This window comes from Centruroides sculpturatus, unplaced genomic scaffold, assembly GCF_000671375.1.
Source record: "Centruroides sculpturatus isolate CEXI.00-Female unplaced genomic scaffold, Cexi_2.0 scaffold356, whole genome shotgun sequence".
Classification (NCBI taxonomy): Eukaryota; Metazoa; Arthropoda; class Arachnida; order Scorpiones; family Buthidae; genus Centruroides; species Centruroides sculpturatus.
Genome location: NW_019384626.1, coordinates 284980 through 302998, shown reverse-complemented (window position 1 = coordinate 302998; position 18019 = coordinate 284980). Strand labels below are relative to the sequence as shown.

Here is an 18019-nt window from a genome sequence, read left to right as displayed (position 1 = left end):
CAATATCTTTCATACAATAAGTTTTATGTATCATAATTTAAAATTTTGAATTATTTCCTTATGTAAAAGGTTACAATCTAAAAATTTCATTGTATAAAATGATAAAAATTAAACTGTTATATAATCAAGGTGGAAATCATCAAATGTACACTGCAATTGTCAATTTTTAATAATCTTTTTGTGTTTTTGGCAGTCATAAAAGTGTCTAACTTTTTCAGCCAGTTAGAAAAAGCTCTGATGTCATCAATTCTTTCTTATTTGCTTTATATTATATAGGTAAACATTGCATTACAGAAACATTTAGATTTTAAAGATTTCCATATTAATAACAATGTAGTTTTTCATTACCTGTTATGTTAACAAAGAACATTCCTTTGGATGGACATACTATTCCAAAAGAAGAGTTATATATTCTTTGTTGTTTGTTTCTATGACATGAATCACATTTGATCACAATTTTTTCCAGCAGATAGTTAAAAAATAAGTCAATCTGTCTGCATTGAAAATATCATCTGGTCATTCTTTACTTTTTTGATAAATTTTTCAATCACTTTGTGAAATCCTCTTCTTGCACTTCTGCACTTTCACTGCAGATTTTATTGAAAGCTATTTTGTGCCTCTTCTTAAATTTATTCAGTCACCTGCTGCTTGCTTTGAATTTTATGTCTTGTGTGTTGTCTGAATTGCTTAGCCTTTTAAGTTTTCCATCAACAGGAATTCCTATTCATGTCAATGGAATATTCCAAATTCAAATTCTTGTCTCTACACTATACAAACTAGCATGCCCTTTTTAGCATCTGGATACTCACATTTATGCTTTATTTTGTGTTCTGTATGATTCTGTTGTTCATCGAAGCTTTTCAAAGTTCTCTCCTTGTTTATCAGATATGCCAAATACTCAATAGAATGGTTTTTTACAATTTCTTATGTTCCTTTTTTTGCTTTCCTCCATAGTGTTTATGATAGATCTGCTATCAACAAAATCTTTAGTAAATCTTCTTAATAGCTCTATGTAATCTGTTACATATAAATTTTAAGGACTTATCACACCTCATCTCATTGAACTTTCCAATTGAAATCTGTGGTATGATAAGTCCTTAAAATTTATAGCAAATTACATATAGCTATTAAGAAGATTTATTACAATACAGGACAAAAAGCAAATAATTATAAAAGCTTTAGTTTTCTCTTGTTTGCCATTTCTATCTACAATAGGTAGAAGTGAAATAGTCAAAACACTAGTTAACTGGTGACTATCAGCAATGAAAGTATAAACATGTGATTCAAACTTTACTGTGGAATTTATACAGTATAAACATTTAGTTCCAAATAAGGAGCTACATGTAGACAAATCATAAATTTTATTGGCCAATAATTTAGTATGTTGTAAATCACAGATATGTTGATTAAATTTTTCATGTTTCAAAATCTAAAACTTAAAAAAAATACTGAATTTAAAGTGATAAGGTTTAATTGGTTAAATTGAATTTATGAATAAGATCATTATTTTATATGCAAAACATCATTAAAATTTTAAATTTTATGTTGTGCAATCAGAGGTGCAATTCTACCCAATACTACTCTTCAACTTTATGATAATATTGTCTATTCCCTTAAAAACACAAAGAGAGCTCACAAAATTAGTTATGAAATAAAATCTCCAGATTTTAAATTTCTAGCAAAATATGAGATCAAGAGTACTTCAACTGATAGATTTAATGCATTCTGTGTTTCTGTATGAGTTAAGTCAGGATAAATACAAAATCTGAGTTTGCAAGAATTTTAAGTTAAGGAAGTTTGATTTATCAAGAGTCTACATTATAATATCATGCCAACAGTCTTAAAAAAATTTAAAAAAACTATGGTAAATAAAAAAATTAGTAAATTCAATAAACCTTGAAATTTTCAAATAATATAAATTCAATTATTTCCAATCAGTACTTTAATAGTATATATAGGATAATCATACTTTAAAAAATTTATATAATAAAATTTATATTTCTATCATAAATATAATAAGGATGCATCACAACTCAAGAATAAACTGTATACAAATATCAACAACTAAACTCTGATAGTTATATATTAAAGCCAAATGATTTCTGGATTATATTGAGCCATAATACTACCATCATTAATAATTAAATACTATGTAATTTGGCACTAAGTTAAGCACCATCTCATGCTAAATTTAATAATTAAATTAATATTTTGATAATTAATTTAGAAGGTTCTGGAAGAAAAGAATTGGTTTAAAGCTGGATTCAAATTTGCAACTCCTGCTTACCATGCAGTTGCATTGCCAGTTATGCTACCAGGGCCTTCATCCAATCCTTGCTTCCAGAACTTCTTAATTTGGCTATAACCATACTCTTTTACAGCACTGTCTGGAGATGATGCAGTGTCTACAGCTTATAACTCCCACTATGGCCGTAAGTGGAATTTGTGAGTTTGAGTCCCACTTCTGGCCAATTATTTTCTTCAGAATCTTCTAAACTAATTATTAAAATGTTAATTTAATTATAATTATTAAATTTAAAAAGAGATAGCATGTAACACCTGCCTCTAGTTCCAAATTACTAAGCATTTACTTAATAACAGTAGTAGTAATATAGCTTAATATACTCTGGCAGTTGCTTGGCTTTAATATAGTTAATAAATCAATAATAATAATAAANAATTTGGCACTAAGTTAAGCACCATCTCATGCTAAATTTAATAATTAAATTAATATTTTGATAATTAATTTGGAAGATTCTGGAAGAAAAAAAATCAGCCCAAAGCAAGACTCAAACCCATAACTCTCACACAGCATTTAATTATTAATAATAGTGGTAATAGAGCCCAATATAATCCATCAATCAATTGGCTTGAATGAATAAACTGTAATAAACCATTGTAATTCCAATAAATCAGTGAGATTTGAGATTCAGCTTATTTAAATCAGTGAGATCATCATTTATGTTAAACTTAACACATATTATATCTTACTATAATCTTTCTAAAATATGTATTTAAGCAGAATGTAAAAATGGGAAATTCTGAAATACAGGAAACAATTGGCAAACTGTTGTCATACAAGCTTATTGACATATTTGCTGTTTTGTAATACGAACATAAAAAATGAAGTTATAATGTATGCTAATTTTCATATGAAAGTTGTGGCCGTTGGCCATAATATTGTATATATGTATTTATTAATTTAAGTTAGTTTTAGCCTTTCTTTGTTCCTTTGTTCTAACTTCTCCTAGAACTTTCCTTTCCAACCCTTTTTTCCCATGGGTGGGATTACCGATTTGGAGAAACTGGAAGAACAAAAGAAGAGATAAGGCCCAGGAGTGGGTGAAATAATAGGACAGAACATTTCTTCGTTGAGCTCTTGAGGAGAGCAGACGTATGAAGGTAGTGCTCCAGATCGTGAGTAGGACAACTGGTACTGTGAGAAGCCAAGAAATTGATAAAGAAGAATTTCTGACAGTAACTGTGAAAGAAGATACTAAATTAGTATCGGATGAAAATCTACAAAAAGGAATGACTAAAGTCTCAGGGAAAGTTCAAACTGGTGTCCCACCCAAGATTTGCGAAGCTAAGAAAAAAATCCAGGGTATTTCAATCTTCCTCTTATTCTATCTTTGTCTACTACTCTTCCTATTCCTTAGTATATAATTATTAATTGCAAGTTTCTGCCCACATATAGTTGTTGCACTAATATATTTTATTGTTTGTTAACCGGTACATAATGTCTTTGTGTAAGGAAAGCATTTGTGGAGTTGGGATCCTAAAGAACCTGTTCGTAAGTGAAAATAACATACTTTGTTTTGGGAAGTCTGAGTATTTGTTGTACTATTCTGCTTGCTGGTCTGCGTACAAACATCACAAAGTCATATTTTAGACCAGCTCTGTTCAAATTAAAGAATCCCTAATTTAAAAAGAGCTTTCTAGGTGGTCATAAGATCATAGTAAGTGCTGAAAATATTTAAATAATTTTTAAGCAATTTTCAATTTTTTGTTTTTAATGAATTCAATTTAAATAAAAATTGTGATGTAATGAAAATGTTTTTTTATAAATTAAAAGCATTAATTTTCCTTGATATTTAAAAGTTTAAGCCAAATTAATGAACTATACAGTAGAGTCTCAATGAGAGTTGCCATAAATCCTGATTTTTTGGGATTTGTCCAATTTTGAACACTGTCTTGATTGAAAAATTTTTCCAGAAATCGCATTTGATTTGTGATGTAATGAAAATATGATTTGTCCATACTTTTATTTTATACCACACTACAAAAATTAAAAGAAATGAGTACTGTACACAACAAATACACTTTGTTTTGTATATCTACTCAAAATCTGACTTAACAAAAAAATTTTCTTACTTGTCCCGAAACATTTATACAAATTAATTCCAATTTTACATCTAGTCAAAGTCTAGTTTTTTTGTTTGTTTGTTTTTTTGAGTCTTTCCAGATTGTGAGCACTAAAATAACTTTTATTTTTAATCATGCCCATGATAGGTTTTGGTCAAGTCCACAATAGACAAAAAGTATAACTTAGTTGAAACATGTAAGTCAATAACTGATGACTCAATAAAATTAGTTTAATTACAATTATTCACTTGTTTTCTGGAGTAGTTACTGCCTACCTAATGTTGGGCATCTATCAATTTTTACCACAATGTGACCTTACTTACAATGTCCAAATTTCTGGTTTTGAATTTATGGCAGCCCTGATTCCAATTAATCAAGGTTCTGTGTTACCTGAGGCAGATTGTTAAAGAATATTTTCTCAATAAATACAAAATAACATAGGACTGTGTGATATTTCACAAATATTGCCTAGACAATATAAATTTAATAAATTAAGAAAATTTTAATTATGCTGTAAGTATATATTTACATATGTTTTAATAAATACATATGTAAATAAAATTAAGTGTTTCATTGTATAATGTACAGGCCAGGGCTGCAGAGTCAGTAAAAAACACTTGACTCAGACTCCAACTCCTGATAATTTTAGTAGGCTGACTCTGACAAAATTAAATACCAAGTCATTTTATGGGGGCAGAGGCACTCATAGGGGTTACCCTTCTCTGAACTCTAAAAGGAGCCCTGGGCACTTACTTTTATAGTTAGTATTTTTAATATTTAACTTACATTAAATGATTATAACAGGAGTAAAGTCTTGGAGAATGAACTCGGACGAGTTCATTCTCCAAGACTCCACTCCTGTAACACCACAACACATAAGTGTTATAATCATATAATAAATGTTGGCATGAAGTGACATTGTATTATATCAACTTTCATTAATATTTATTTGTATAAAAAAATTAATTTTTAACAAATATTTAATAAGAGGAAAAAAAGAAAGTGATAAAATTCTACAGCTACATATCTTTATTCTACAGCTTTTGCAGTTCAATTTCATCTTTCCAGAAAAGTTTGTCCAACTAAAAAGTTTGCAATCTAGCTACTTCAGCTCCTTGTCCAGAAAAGAAAAATATGTACTCTGATCAATCAGTCTGGTTCATTCAGAAAAATAGAGTACTTATTTAGAGAGGGGATAATAAAGGAATGAATCAAAAATATTCAAATTCAATTATGTCAAAATAATTTAACTACTAAACACAAATACTACAAATAAAACTATTGATACATATTTAATAAATTAAATTGTTGCATTTTGTATTTAAAATAAATGAATTATAACAAAATGCAAAAACATTTTAAAAAATTATTAAATATAAAATAAATTTTCTTTCATTTAAATAAAAAAAATAATTAAATTTAAAATGCTGGTGTCGGAGTCGACACATTTTTCCCGACTCCGACTCCACAGCCCTGATAATGTATAAATCATTATAAGATTATGTAAGATTATATAATAAACTAATTATACATTCAAGAAACTGTGATATTTTTAAAATTTGATTTAGGAAGCCTTAGCATGAAGAGATTTTAGAAGCACTGTTGTAGTCTAAAAAAATAAAGTTTTTGAAATACACTATATATTTTAAATATCAATGTCATATAAAAAGAGCATTATTATAAGAAAATATTTAAAAGAGAGAAAATAATAGAAATAATATTTTCCTAAAATTCCATTAAGCATAATTCTTGGAACTTTTTTTATAATTGAAAAAAATTCATTATCATTTGAAAACTTAAATACATTTGAAGCATGCAATGCCATAAAGCTTATATTTACATCATTTTGTTATTCCAGAGAATTTGTAATCTAGTGCGTTTTTTACCATTTTATTGTAAAATGAAAATAAATTCATTCACTAGAAAAATTGCTTTTTACCTCTCCTGAAAAGTTTGTTTTTTGTCATTTACAACATTATGGCATATGTATGTGAAAATAAATGAAGCATGCCTTCATTTATTTTCACATTCATTTTATGTATCATACATTCACATTACTTTTTGAAGTGCATTTCACAGATAGAAACCACAGATGCATTTAGAAATATGGCACCCCTAGGCACACAACATGCAGGTACTGTACTTCCCAAACTAATAGGCCTGGTACCATTTTTGTACTGAATGATTCATTTTGCAATTTTAATTCTGCATAGCTGTATTTTTACAAATTTTTAAATATCAAAAAGGGGTGAAGAATATTGCTATTAAAAACTTTTCATTAGCACTACTGTTCATGCAAAACATAATTCATATATTAATACTACACAACTGATGTCTTATTTTATCCTTACTTAAGCTCTTAATAATTTGCACTAATTCCTTTACAGGTTGTTTATACATAAAATTGTTTTTACATTGTTGTTGTTATTATTATTACAGTAAAACTTTGATTTAACAGATAAAATTACCAGTCCATACGTCATATGTAAAAATTAACATCCTATTAATTTAAAAATGCTTTTTATGTGTAATTAAATTAACAGTTTTCTTTTTTTTCAAGTCCAAGAGTCACTACTCTTCATGCCATAATAAAAGTGTGTCAATATATATCATCATCCAAAGATTAATAAATAGGAAATTGTTTTATTGTTTTTGTCAAATTTTAATTTTGTTTTCTTTTTAAGAACATTACTTATTTGTTTAGTTAAATACAATTAAAGTGTATTTTTAAAACATGCTTGTTCATTTATTTCAAATTAGATTTATACTTGTTTATTACAGAACTACAGTGAGTACATAAGCAAAAATACATATAGAAAACTTTTCTGTAAAATTAAACATTTCATAAATAAGTTTAATTACACAAACATATCTACAAAAGTAAAAACAAAATAATTTGCCAATTTTTAACACACATTCAGAAAACTTACTTTATTATATAATGGACTTCCAATTTTAACAGATACCTACTCACCCTAATCAGTCCATTAAATTGAGGTTTTAATGTGTTTTGAGTTTTTGTGCTCCCACACTCTTACACACCTAGGCCCAAGCCTAGTGGGTCTAATGGGAGATCTGCCACTGAGATAACCCTTTCCCATTTCATTATTAGAGTACATTTCTTTTGATTTTCATTTCTTTCAATAAATGATGATAAATGACATGATTAAAATAAATTTGAATTTTCAATAAATAGAATTACAAATAGTCACTTGATGGCACTCCTTGTAATATAGATAAAAGTAAAATTATATTAAATTGAAAACTACAATTATAAAAACAGTATAGTTGTCAACAGATTATATCTAATTATTTTTAATCCTGCATTAGGCCCATTAAGTATTGAATGAGTGCATAGATTACAATTGTACTCCATTTTCAAATTTCAGTTATTTATGTTAAAAAATTTAAATATGACCATTTTATTCAAATAAAATTTAAAATGAGCCTTAGAAATTAAATTTAATACTACTACTTTTTTTATTCATTGAAATAGTGTATATAAGTTATACCAATGGTTCCCAATTAGTGGTACATGCACCCCTAGGGGTATGTGAAATTGCATGAAGGGGTACGCACGGCAATCTAAAATCGGTCAATTTAAAATTTAAATGCATAAGATGAAGCAATCAAAAAAATAATGAGTGGACCATCAAAAATTCAGCAATTTACAACATGATGTGGAATGTACAAATTCGTTTATTTATAACTAAATATATTCTCAAAATTTCATTAAAAAAAATGCATTTGTGACAATACCTAAATGAAATTCTTGCTCAAGAAAGAAAAACTGTACAATTAACACAAATTGTGTTAATTGTACAATTATCATCATCATCATGTCAGCAAAGCGGCAATAAAATATTTACTACCATTTTGCACAACATACTTCTGCGAGAGCAGATTTTCAGCCATGACAAACATGAAAACTAAACATTGTCACCGACTTCAACTCAAAGATGACTTGAGACTGAAGCTGACCAAAAAGCAACCAGATTTTACAAAGTTGTGCAAAGAAAATTGTGCACATTTGTCACATTAAAATTAAATACCTTATATTATTTTCATTATTATTAGAATTGTATTTTAAAGGTAATAAATGTAAAAAAAAACTTATTCTATTTATCACTTGCTATCTACCCACAGTTTTGCTCGCATTATATCAAATTTTCTCATGGGAATAAGATATTTTCTCGCAGTAAAATGTAGCCTATGTCCATGTCCAACATGTAAGCTATCTCTGTGCCAAATTTTATTAAAACCTGTTCAGCAGTTTAGACATGAAAAAGTAAGACAGACAGAATTACCTTCAAATTTATAATATTAGTATGGATTAATATGAATTTCTGCTATAAAGGGTGCGCGAGTTTGAGCTCTTTCTTGAAGTGGTACGCAGGAAAAACTGATTGGGAACCACTGAGTTATACAAATGAACACATAGATTATAATTGTAATTGTGAACCGCAAGGGAGAGTCAACGGTTCCTGACCTCTCGTATGGACAACAGGTCGTTAAACCTGCCACTGTCAGGATAGCTTATTTTACGATAACAGTCCCTTTGGTTGGGACTCAAATGTCAGGCAAGTGGAGGGAGAGAATTTTGGGGTTGACGATAAGGTGAAGGGCGTGATCGAGTAAAGGAGTCTACCATTTAAACAAATATAAAACAAGAATTTAATAGAAAATTAAAATGGACAAAAGACTACACAAATTGCGTTTTAAACTGCTTAATATCTTGAGAGAGAAAGTTTTTCCGCTTTTCATACCTCTTTGCAGAGTTCATTTGTCTATGTAATCCGTGGGTTAAATGTCCAAATAAAGGTGTCTTTTATCCACTAGAGCACAAATTCAAAAAGTTCGCGACTTTGGCGATGATCTGTTATCGAGGATCGTAGATCGGAATTCGGCAGGTTCGGAGAATTGGCGCAATGTTGGCGGTCCAGCGTTCGTTAAGAGACTCCCCCAAGAGGGGGTAAGAACTGTCTTTTATAGCTTTTTGTGGGGAATTTCCACCATGTGATCGGATGTCCATGAGTTAAAGGTAATAGGTGTTCCAGGGACTTAAAACAAGTGACGAAAGTTGGATGTTAACTGTAAACTTTTCTGCAAGATGGGCTGCAAGTTCTGCAGAGAACAATAGATGTTGATAGTTATGACAGGAATGTTTACACATTCTTGGCTAAGATCGTTTTTTTTTCCAATTTGTTACATAAACGAAAGCAAATTAATTAATTTTTTTGTTATAAAAGAGCAGGATTGTCGTTACTAAAATTCCGGATCTCACATAATCCACTGAAAGTTGGTTTTGAATACTTATACTGGAGCTAACAAAAGTGGTTAAAATTGTACAGATAGAAAAAAAATGTTGTAATATAAGTAATTACTAAAAGAATTGCATTCACAGTCAATCAAAACAAAATTTATAAATAAATTATACTGAATTATATATATGGAACATATGCAAAACTTAGCAAGCTACTATCAATATATGTCATTACTTTTATCTATATACACTCAAATGTACTACTTGATTGACTGTATTTTATAAATATTTATGTCATTTTTGAGATGGAGCATTAGCAAAGCCTCTTCTATGTGGCTTACAGAATTGTGTTTGTTCTCAAAATCTGTTCAATCGATTTTGATTAAACTTTGCCATTTTCCATTAATTGCAATGAGGAATCCAAAAATGTAATAAAAAATGGGGGTCCATGTCTTCATTTTTGAGATGTAAGGTCATTGCACAAATCATGTGACTTTGTTGTGTGATGTTTCACAGTTGCTAGCATGTCTTCTATAGGCTTATAGAATTGAGTTTGTTCTCAAAATTTAATGGGCCAATTTTGATAAAATTTTGCAATTTTCCATTAATTGTGATGAGGAATCCAAAAATGTAATGGGGGTCCATTTAAATATAAAAAGTATAGGTCCATGACTTTGTTTTAAATATACAGAGGTATTAATGAAAGTGACAATGTCTGTGCTCTCTGATGCAATTGAGTATGCCTAATGGAATTTAGGTCCAGGAGTCAAAAATAAAAACAGCATTGCATGTACCTAATGAAAAATAGGCGTAAAAAACAAACAAAACACAAGAAGAAAGTTTAGTTCTTAGATCGTCTCTCCACACCATGTCTCCCATGGCCAGCATGTATAAGGATCAACTCTCCTGTGGCTGGCAGGTACAAGAATACTCTCTTTTGTGGCAGTAAGTTGCAAAGTTCACCTGTCTGCATCTGTCAGGTATAAGGATTGCCTCTTCTGTGCCAAACAAGTGCAGGGCTCGTTTCTTGTTGGCTCTGCCTCAATTCTATCATGATATGACAAAGTCACACAATGCTCTAGTGAAACTATCAATTTAATTTTCCTGCAGCAATATTTCAGATTTATTAAATGCTGTAATGTCACTCATTATGATGAGAGAATTTTTTAACTTCATAAATCTTTAGAATTTAGAAAAAAATGTTCTGAACTTCATAAATTTGTAAATTCATTCAATCATTACTAACAAAGGTAATTATATGTTTGTATGATAACAGTAAGCTCACTGTTTTTTCTATATAACAAAGAAAATTTTCTATTCTTTATTAATGATAGATATATTCAAAAACTTAAAATGAATTCAAACCTTACTGATATATCAGAACACAATGTTTCATTTCAATTCATTCTTTTAAATTTATATATTGAAACTTTTCTTCCTTATAAAATTAAACCTTCTGAACATTATTTGGATAAAATATAATTACTGAAAATATTACTTATAGTATATTTAAGTTTTTTTTAACTTAGTTTCTATATTTTTAAATTTCTGTATTAAAAAAACTGTCTAATTATTCATTACAAACATTTTAATGCACAAATAATAAGAAAAATTAATACAGTATAACTATTTATAACTGATAATTTCAAAGAATAATTTGACAATTTTAGAACTGCTAATAGAATAAATTCTCAGTAATTAATTTTCTTCACTTTTAAAAATATGTAACTAACAAAAGTTAATTAAATACCAAATTCAAGAGTACAAAGAATGAAACATAAAATCTGGAATAAATTTCTTATAGACTTTCTGATATATGATTTAAACATTTCTTTATAGATAATTGATAAAGTTAATTATTATATATAATTCTTACAATAATAAATAACTATAAGAATAATTTTTATATAGTTATTTACTATTGGTAGAATCTGTAAATTCCAATAAAATATTTTAATTTATATTAATAAAAAATCAAATGCTTTCTTAAAAATGTTATTCTTAAATTACATTGTTGAAAGACAACTTTAATGTATTAAAAACTTCAATTTTAGTTTTTATTTCTGTATATATAAAATATATTAATTTTGTGCTCATAGAGCAAAAAATGAATATATTATTTTGTATGCATAATATGCTATATGACAATAATCTGTATTTCATTTTTAGATGCTTTTATGTAAAGAGAGTCATTATGAAAATAAAGTAGATAAATAACTGATTTTACAAATAATTCAAATTTCAAAACATTTCATTTTCTCATAAAATTTTCACTTTATTTATTGAACATTGCATCAAAAATGCTATTTAGTAATTTATTATTTTATCCATTTTAATAATGAATAGAATTATTCTATTATTAAGAATTAAAATTATGTTAAAAACTGATAAATATATAACAGAAGTCAATGCAGATGATTGATCAGTCATTCAGAAGTTTGGCATTTTGATAATTAATAATATGCTATAGGAAAATTCATATATGATTTAGGTATTAATACTATTAATATTATGATTAAGTAGCTTATTAAAATAAAATAACAGAACAATTATGATAAAAAATATAAGGAACTAACCAGTTACACTGAGTTGAGAAGTACTGCTACTACGTTTTGAAAGCCCTCCAAACTGAGTAATTCTTCCTCCTCCAACATTTCTTGTTGACCTGTGATGTTTCTCACCATTGTCTTTTTCAGTTACAGAACCAATGGCAGTGTCTGATAGGCTACCATCCACCTTACCATCACTGCTACTCAAGCTATGATCCATAGGACCATGAGATGGTCGAGGTGGGTGTACAGGCCCATATCCCTGCATCCGGGATGTGAATTCACTAAAATAAAAAATTTATATAAACATATATGTCTTATATATTATAACACCTACAAATGTTTTAAAAATATTCTGAAAAAGAAAACTATTCTCTATGTGGTGAGCTGAAACCTGCTAGTAATAAGTCACACCTTCCATACTATTTCCAGCAAAACAGTTTAATAAATTTTTTTTTAAATTTATTAAACTGTTTTTCTGGAAATAATGTTGAAGAGCTGACTTATTAAAGAAAAGTTTTTTTATAGGATAGAAACATCCTGCCATATAGTTAAGTTCTTTGAAAAATTTTCACCAGTTAACAGTTTCCTTTACTGAATTAGACAAAAAATTCTGACTTAGATACAATAATAAATATTTGGGTACTGGATAGCTATTAAAAAGAGAAATTTAAAAAACATGTCACAATTAATAAAAAAAACCATTGCCTACCACTAAAAAGTCAAAAAATAAGTCACAAAAATGACAACAAAGTATATTGAAAACATGCTTCACCAGACAAATGCATTCACAAGTCAAAAATAGTCTTTCAAAATATTAATTTTAAAAAATTAAAAAAATTGCATACATTTTGTAATTAAAAAGCAAAATTAAAACATACATTAAATAAACTTTATTTGAATTAATATGTGCTCTTCTTGCTTTTGTAAAAGTTTAACTTTGTTAATTCACTATGAAACCTTATATAATACTCATTTGCCACTTTTTAAGTCCATATAAGCTTTTGACAAGCTAACACACTGCAGTTATCCTTTTCCTTAAAAAACTCTGGCTGTTTCATATGCACCTCATGTGATAAGTTACTGGTTAAGAAAGTAGTTTGAATATCATAATTCTTGATTTTCGTTTCTTTTTTAGCAGAAACTATTAAATGTATTTTTAATGTTGTTTCTGTAACTAGTGGAGCAAATACTTCATTGCAGTATTTTCCATATTTCTACAAGAAAACTTAGGCCACTAATCTGGCCTTATACTTTATGATGGTTCCACATGTATTCCTTTTCAATACCCACTTACAAAATCAGCTAAATACACTACACATTAATTATAGTCAATGTTACAAAACTAAGATTTATTGTTGCACATATGTGCTGAGGTTGCTGAATCAAAATATTTTTACCACAAGCTAGTCTGTTTCATTGTAATTACATTAAGTTTATTGCAAACATAATAAAAATATCATCTTCAGTTCAGAGAATACAGCTAGATAACACACATGCAATTTCTGGCTTATTTTCAGATTTTTGTTGGACTTTACCGATATGTTCCTTTTACTTTCCCAACTGTTATGTATATGTTACTGTAAAAGCCCATATATTGATAAATCCTAGGTTTTACTTGTAAATCTTCGGATTTACCAACATGAGTTAATAAATGTAAAGATTTTTATGAAGTGAGATGATTTTCCAGGCTTTTACCATTAGAATTTGGTACATGCTAGGTTTTACTAATGATGATTAGTAAATGTTCATTTGGAAATAAAACTATGAGTATTTTAATAATCATTTATTGCAATTATTATAAACAGTCAACTTACTAAGTCCTATTTATTAATAACTAGTGAAACAGTTTAAAAATACTTTTTTAATATAATAAAAAATTAAATTATCTTGTCAAAAATAATATAATAGCTTACGTTGGCTAAGCTAATGAGTAATCACAGTATTTTTTCTAATCATTTGGTATTCATTGTCATTTAATAAAAGTAAAAAAAGGATTTTACTTGTTACAACATGGAGAGCTATCATGGCATTTAGAATTACAAAGTAATCCTGATGACTTGCAAGTGCACTTTTTTGTTAATCATTTTTTTAGGCAGTTGCATTTCTTGAAACCTTGTCCTGACGGTCAAAGACAATTTTGCGACAACTTCTCAAAGACTCACTTCTTTATCTTTAACAACTTCTTCTATCCTGATAAAGTCTTCAGGACATGAGGTAAATTAATTTTGTGTATAAAGCTGCTTTAGCATTCTAATTTTGGTACCTAGTTGGTAAAACTCGTTGTCCTTTACATCTACTACAATTGCAATAACGTTTTTCGGGTCAGTTTTAGTTTTCATTCAATTTCAGGCACTTTCAGTCATACATTTTGGCCAATTTTCACATTTGGATATTTATCAACAGACTTGGCTTTCATTTTTTCAGCTTGTTTCTCCAAACTCACTTTTGGATTGTTACTTATAGTCACTACAGATTCTATCTTTTTTGGTATTGGCTCAATAGTTATAAGAACTTCCTGAGACTCAGTCGTATTTTCTGTCTCTGAATCGGTATCTCTCTGAATCATTACATTGGAATCATCGGTTATTTGCTTCGCCTTCATCATCTCAGTAATAATCATTTCATCTTTTTGTGTTTTATCGTTGACAGTGCTATTGTCTATATCCCCTTCTGACTCATTTTCAACAATGCTTTCTTCCTTGTCCTGTTCGATTGCATTTTCGACGTCATTACTTTGTTCCGTATTGTCATGCAAATGCAACAACTTCTCTAAATCTTCTTCAGATCTTATAACTCTAATCATATCACCAGGGATTGCTGAAGTTGCAAAGCCCATTTTCATTGGACAACCAAACATTGCTTCGTAGGGGGAACATTTGATTCCCTCGTGATATGCTCTATTTTTCATCGTCTGGATGAATCTTTAACCCTCTGACCACTTTGATAACTGATTGGTTTCCATCCACGTGCTCAACATATTTTCTATGTCTTGATTAGCACGCTCCACTGATCCTTGACTTTGACTATGTCTTGGCTTTCCATGTACGATTTTTACATCCGGCCACATGGAGCATAAACTCTCAATAACTTGGTTAGAGAATTCTTGGCCATTATCGGAATGAAGGATGCTCGACTCTCCAAAAGTGGTGAAAATATCCAAAAGATGGTATGCAACTTCTACGATGCGTTTAGTTTAAAGTGCACGAAGGATCACAAATTTGGTAAGATGGTTTTGGTACTAAAATAAATTTATAATTTCCATCTGGGGTAGTTTGTAGATCTATTAGATCAACCTGACAGCGTGAGTTCATTTCACTATGCAGTATAGGTCTGATGAAAATGCCCTTTTTCAAAGTCTTCTGTTTCTTTTGGCAAGGTTGACATAGCTTCAAATATGTCATAGTAGCCTCAACTGTTACATTTTTATACTTGCGGTTACATTCCTTAAGCATCCGTGTCCTTCCACTGTGAGATAAAGATTAAGAAACAAAATTTGGCATTGTGGCTTGTACATGAGGGGCATTGATGCTGTTACATTTTGGTGGTTAAAGGTCAAGAGGATAAGAAGATAAAGGTGTGTATTGTGTTGTATCTTGAAATAGATAGGACTTAATGAACATTTTATTTTTTATTATTATTTAAACTTTTTTAAAAAACTCATTCCTAAAATAGTAATTAAAAATATAAAAATTTTTATAACAAAATCTCATAACAGATGGTACTACACACAGTTCTATTTATTTTGCTTAATAATATAAAAGTTATTTTTTTTAAATAAAAACTCAGGTTAATGTTACCCTAGGTATCGAGATTGCGGCGTTTCCATTGATCTCTTATCGGGGTACCGAGTGACGCTTGCAATAGAGGGTGCTGAATTTTAACACGGCAAATTATGCAAATTAATTCCGCTAAACAGATGAGGGGCGTGTGTGCGTGTGAAAGTTTGATTTGCGTGACGACGAAAAAGAAAAAGAAGAAGAAGAAGAAGGTGGTAGGTTTGTTACGAAAATTTGTTTTTATTTCGTTTAAATCGAAGGTGTTTTCCCCCCTCGTTATTTTTCTTCCGAATGAGTGATTTGGACATTACCTCCGGAGAGAGTTTTGGCAGGGACGTACTACCTCCCAGGACTTTTTCCGTCTTCTCGAAAGTGACTATTCCGAATTGTGTCTGAATCCCGGAATCGACGAAGGGTTTGAAAATTTGTGGTGAAACTAGGATTACGGCACGTTGCCGACGAGTGTGCTCGAAATGTTCGAAACCTTGCACAAAGTCGTTTATCACAACGAAAAGAAATCCTGTGCAACGAAATGTCAAAAAAATGCCATTTTGACGGACGAACAGAAGGGGTACGACCACATAGATGACCCGGAAGGCATAGAAATTGCCCGCGAGACGGTTAATCATTCAGAGAGTTTTTTGTGAACCCAAAAATGGGGGTTCGCACCCAAAACGTAGAGAGATTGCGGGGATGCTCGAAAAACGAGAAAAACCTACCTAAACATTACACGGAATATCTATTGGATTCGTACACGTACAGTTTTGTGTATAAAAAATACCACGATCGGCCCTCAAAAAAACCAGGCGAACGTTTCTACATTTTTGCGCAACATTTCAGAGTAATGTGTATCCCGGAACCGGAAGATTACCATTACGGGAAGAGCCCAAGACCGTGGCCGCCACTCCCATTAATAAAAGTAAGAAGAAAGAGAAAACGCAGCAGAACAAAAAGGGAAAAAAAGGAAAAACGAGACATCACGCAAAAAGTAGGAAAAAAAACAGAGAGAGAGAGAGAGATAGAGAGAAGCACGCGAACGTAAGTAAATAAAAAAAAAAAAATGTTAAGCATTATTTTTACTTTATGTATATATTTGTTTTAGTAATAAGAAAGAATTATGAAATAATAATAATAATATTATTATTTCGTAATTCGATTTGTTTCACTTTTGGGGGCCGCCGCTGCTGCTGCTGCCGCCGAGTTTGCAAACAAGATGGCGACTGGAAGTGCCGACCAAGTTGGCAACCGACGCCATGTTCGATACATAGTGTGAGATCAGCCGGGGTTACGGAGTAAGTAGTACTCTTGTAACACTTAATCGGCACTATTCCGTGAGAATAGTTCTCGAGTTTCGAATCGAGAGATCCGATCTTAAAAGTTCTTATAGGAGGACTGTAATATTCAGCTTTATGAGGTTTAAAGACTGTGTAGTCTCTATCCCAATTGTCAGGTCCCGACACCAGTTAATCAATCTTATTATACGTGGATTAACACGCGTACGAGATCTGATTCAGATAAAAATTTAGAGGCATTTTAATTATAAAACAAACAAAAGTAAATTTAATGATTCTATAAGTAAAACTAATACAAATATCGAGGAACGAGGGGTATAAATACGACAATTTAGATACACTATATATGCATAGACTTATACTATACCGATGCGCGATTGAGAGAGAGAGCTCACAAAATCGTTATAAAACATACAACCTGTTTTAGTTGTCGTTCGTCTTCTTCTCTGTATGCAAGGGACACCTTGGAGATAAAGTTCATTTACTTCTTTCCATGGGAGATCAATATGTGCACTAAATCCAAGTATATTTTCTAAGTGCTAACTCTGGAATTATTCTGTATGTGACTCGTCTACGGACGTTGGTCATCAGGAGGAAAATGTATGGAGTTCGGACACTCTCTATGACTGTCGATGAACTCCCCGAATTCTGACAAATTCCCTCTATATCTGCTGATTTTCGACCAATCATCGGCCAGTAACTCTTTCATGAGAACGGATGAAAGGGGAATGAATGAGGGGTAAACATTTCCCATCTGAGTGGGATTTTAAC

General features: G+C 30.1%; 1 protein-coding gene across 1 annotated transcript in view; it reads right to left on the bottom strand.

Annotated features, from left to right (window-relative positions):
- The window catches only part of LOC111625627 (regulating synaptic membrane exocytosis protein 2-like), a 328126-nt gene that overhangs the window by 40659 nt on the left and 269448 nt on the right, over positions 1 to 18019 (bottom strand). The window contains exon 17 of the mRNA XM_023368831.1: positions 12205 to 12461. Coding sequence (XP_023224599.1) covers positions 12205 to 12461 — 257 coding nt within the window. The remainder of the gene's footprint in view (positions 1 to 12204; positions 12462 to 18019) is intronic.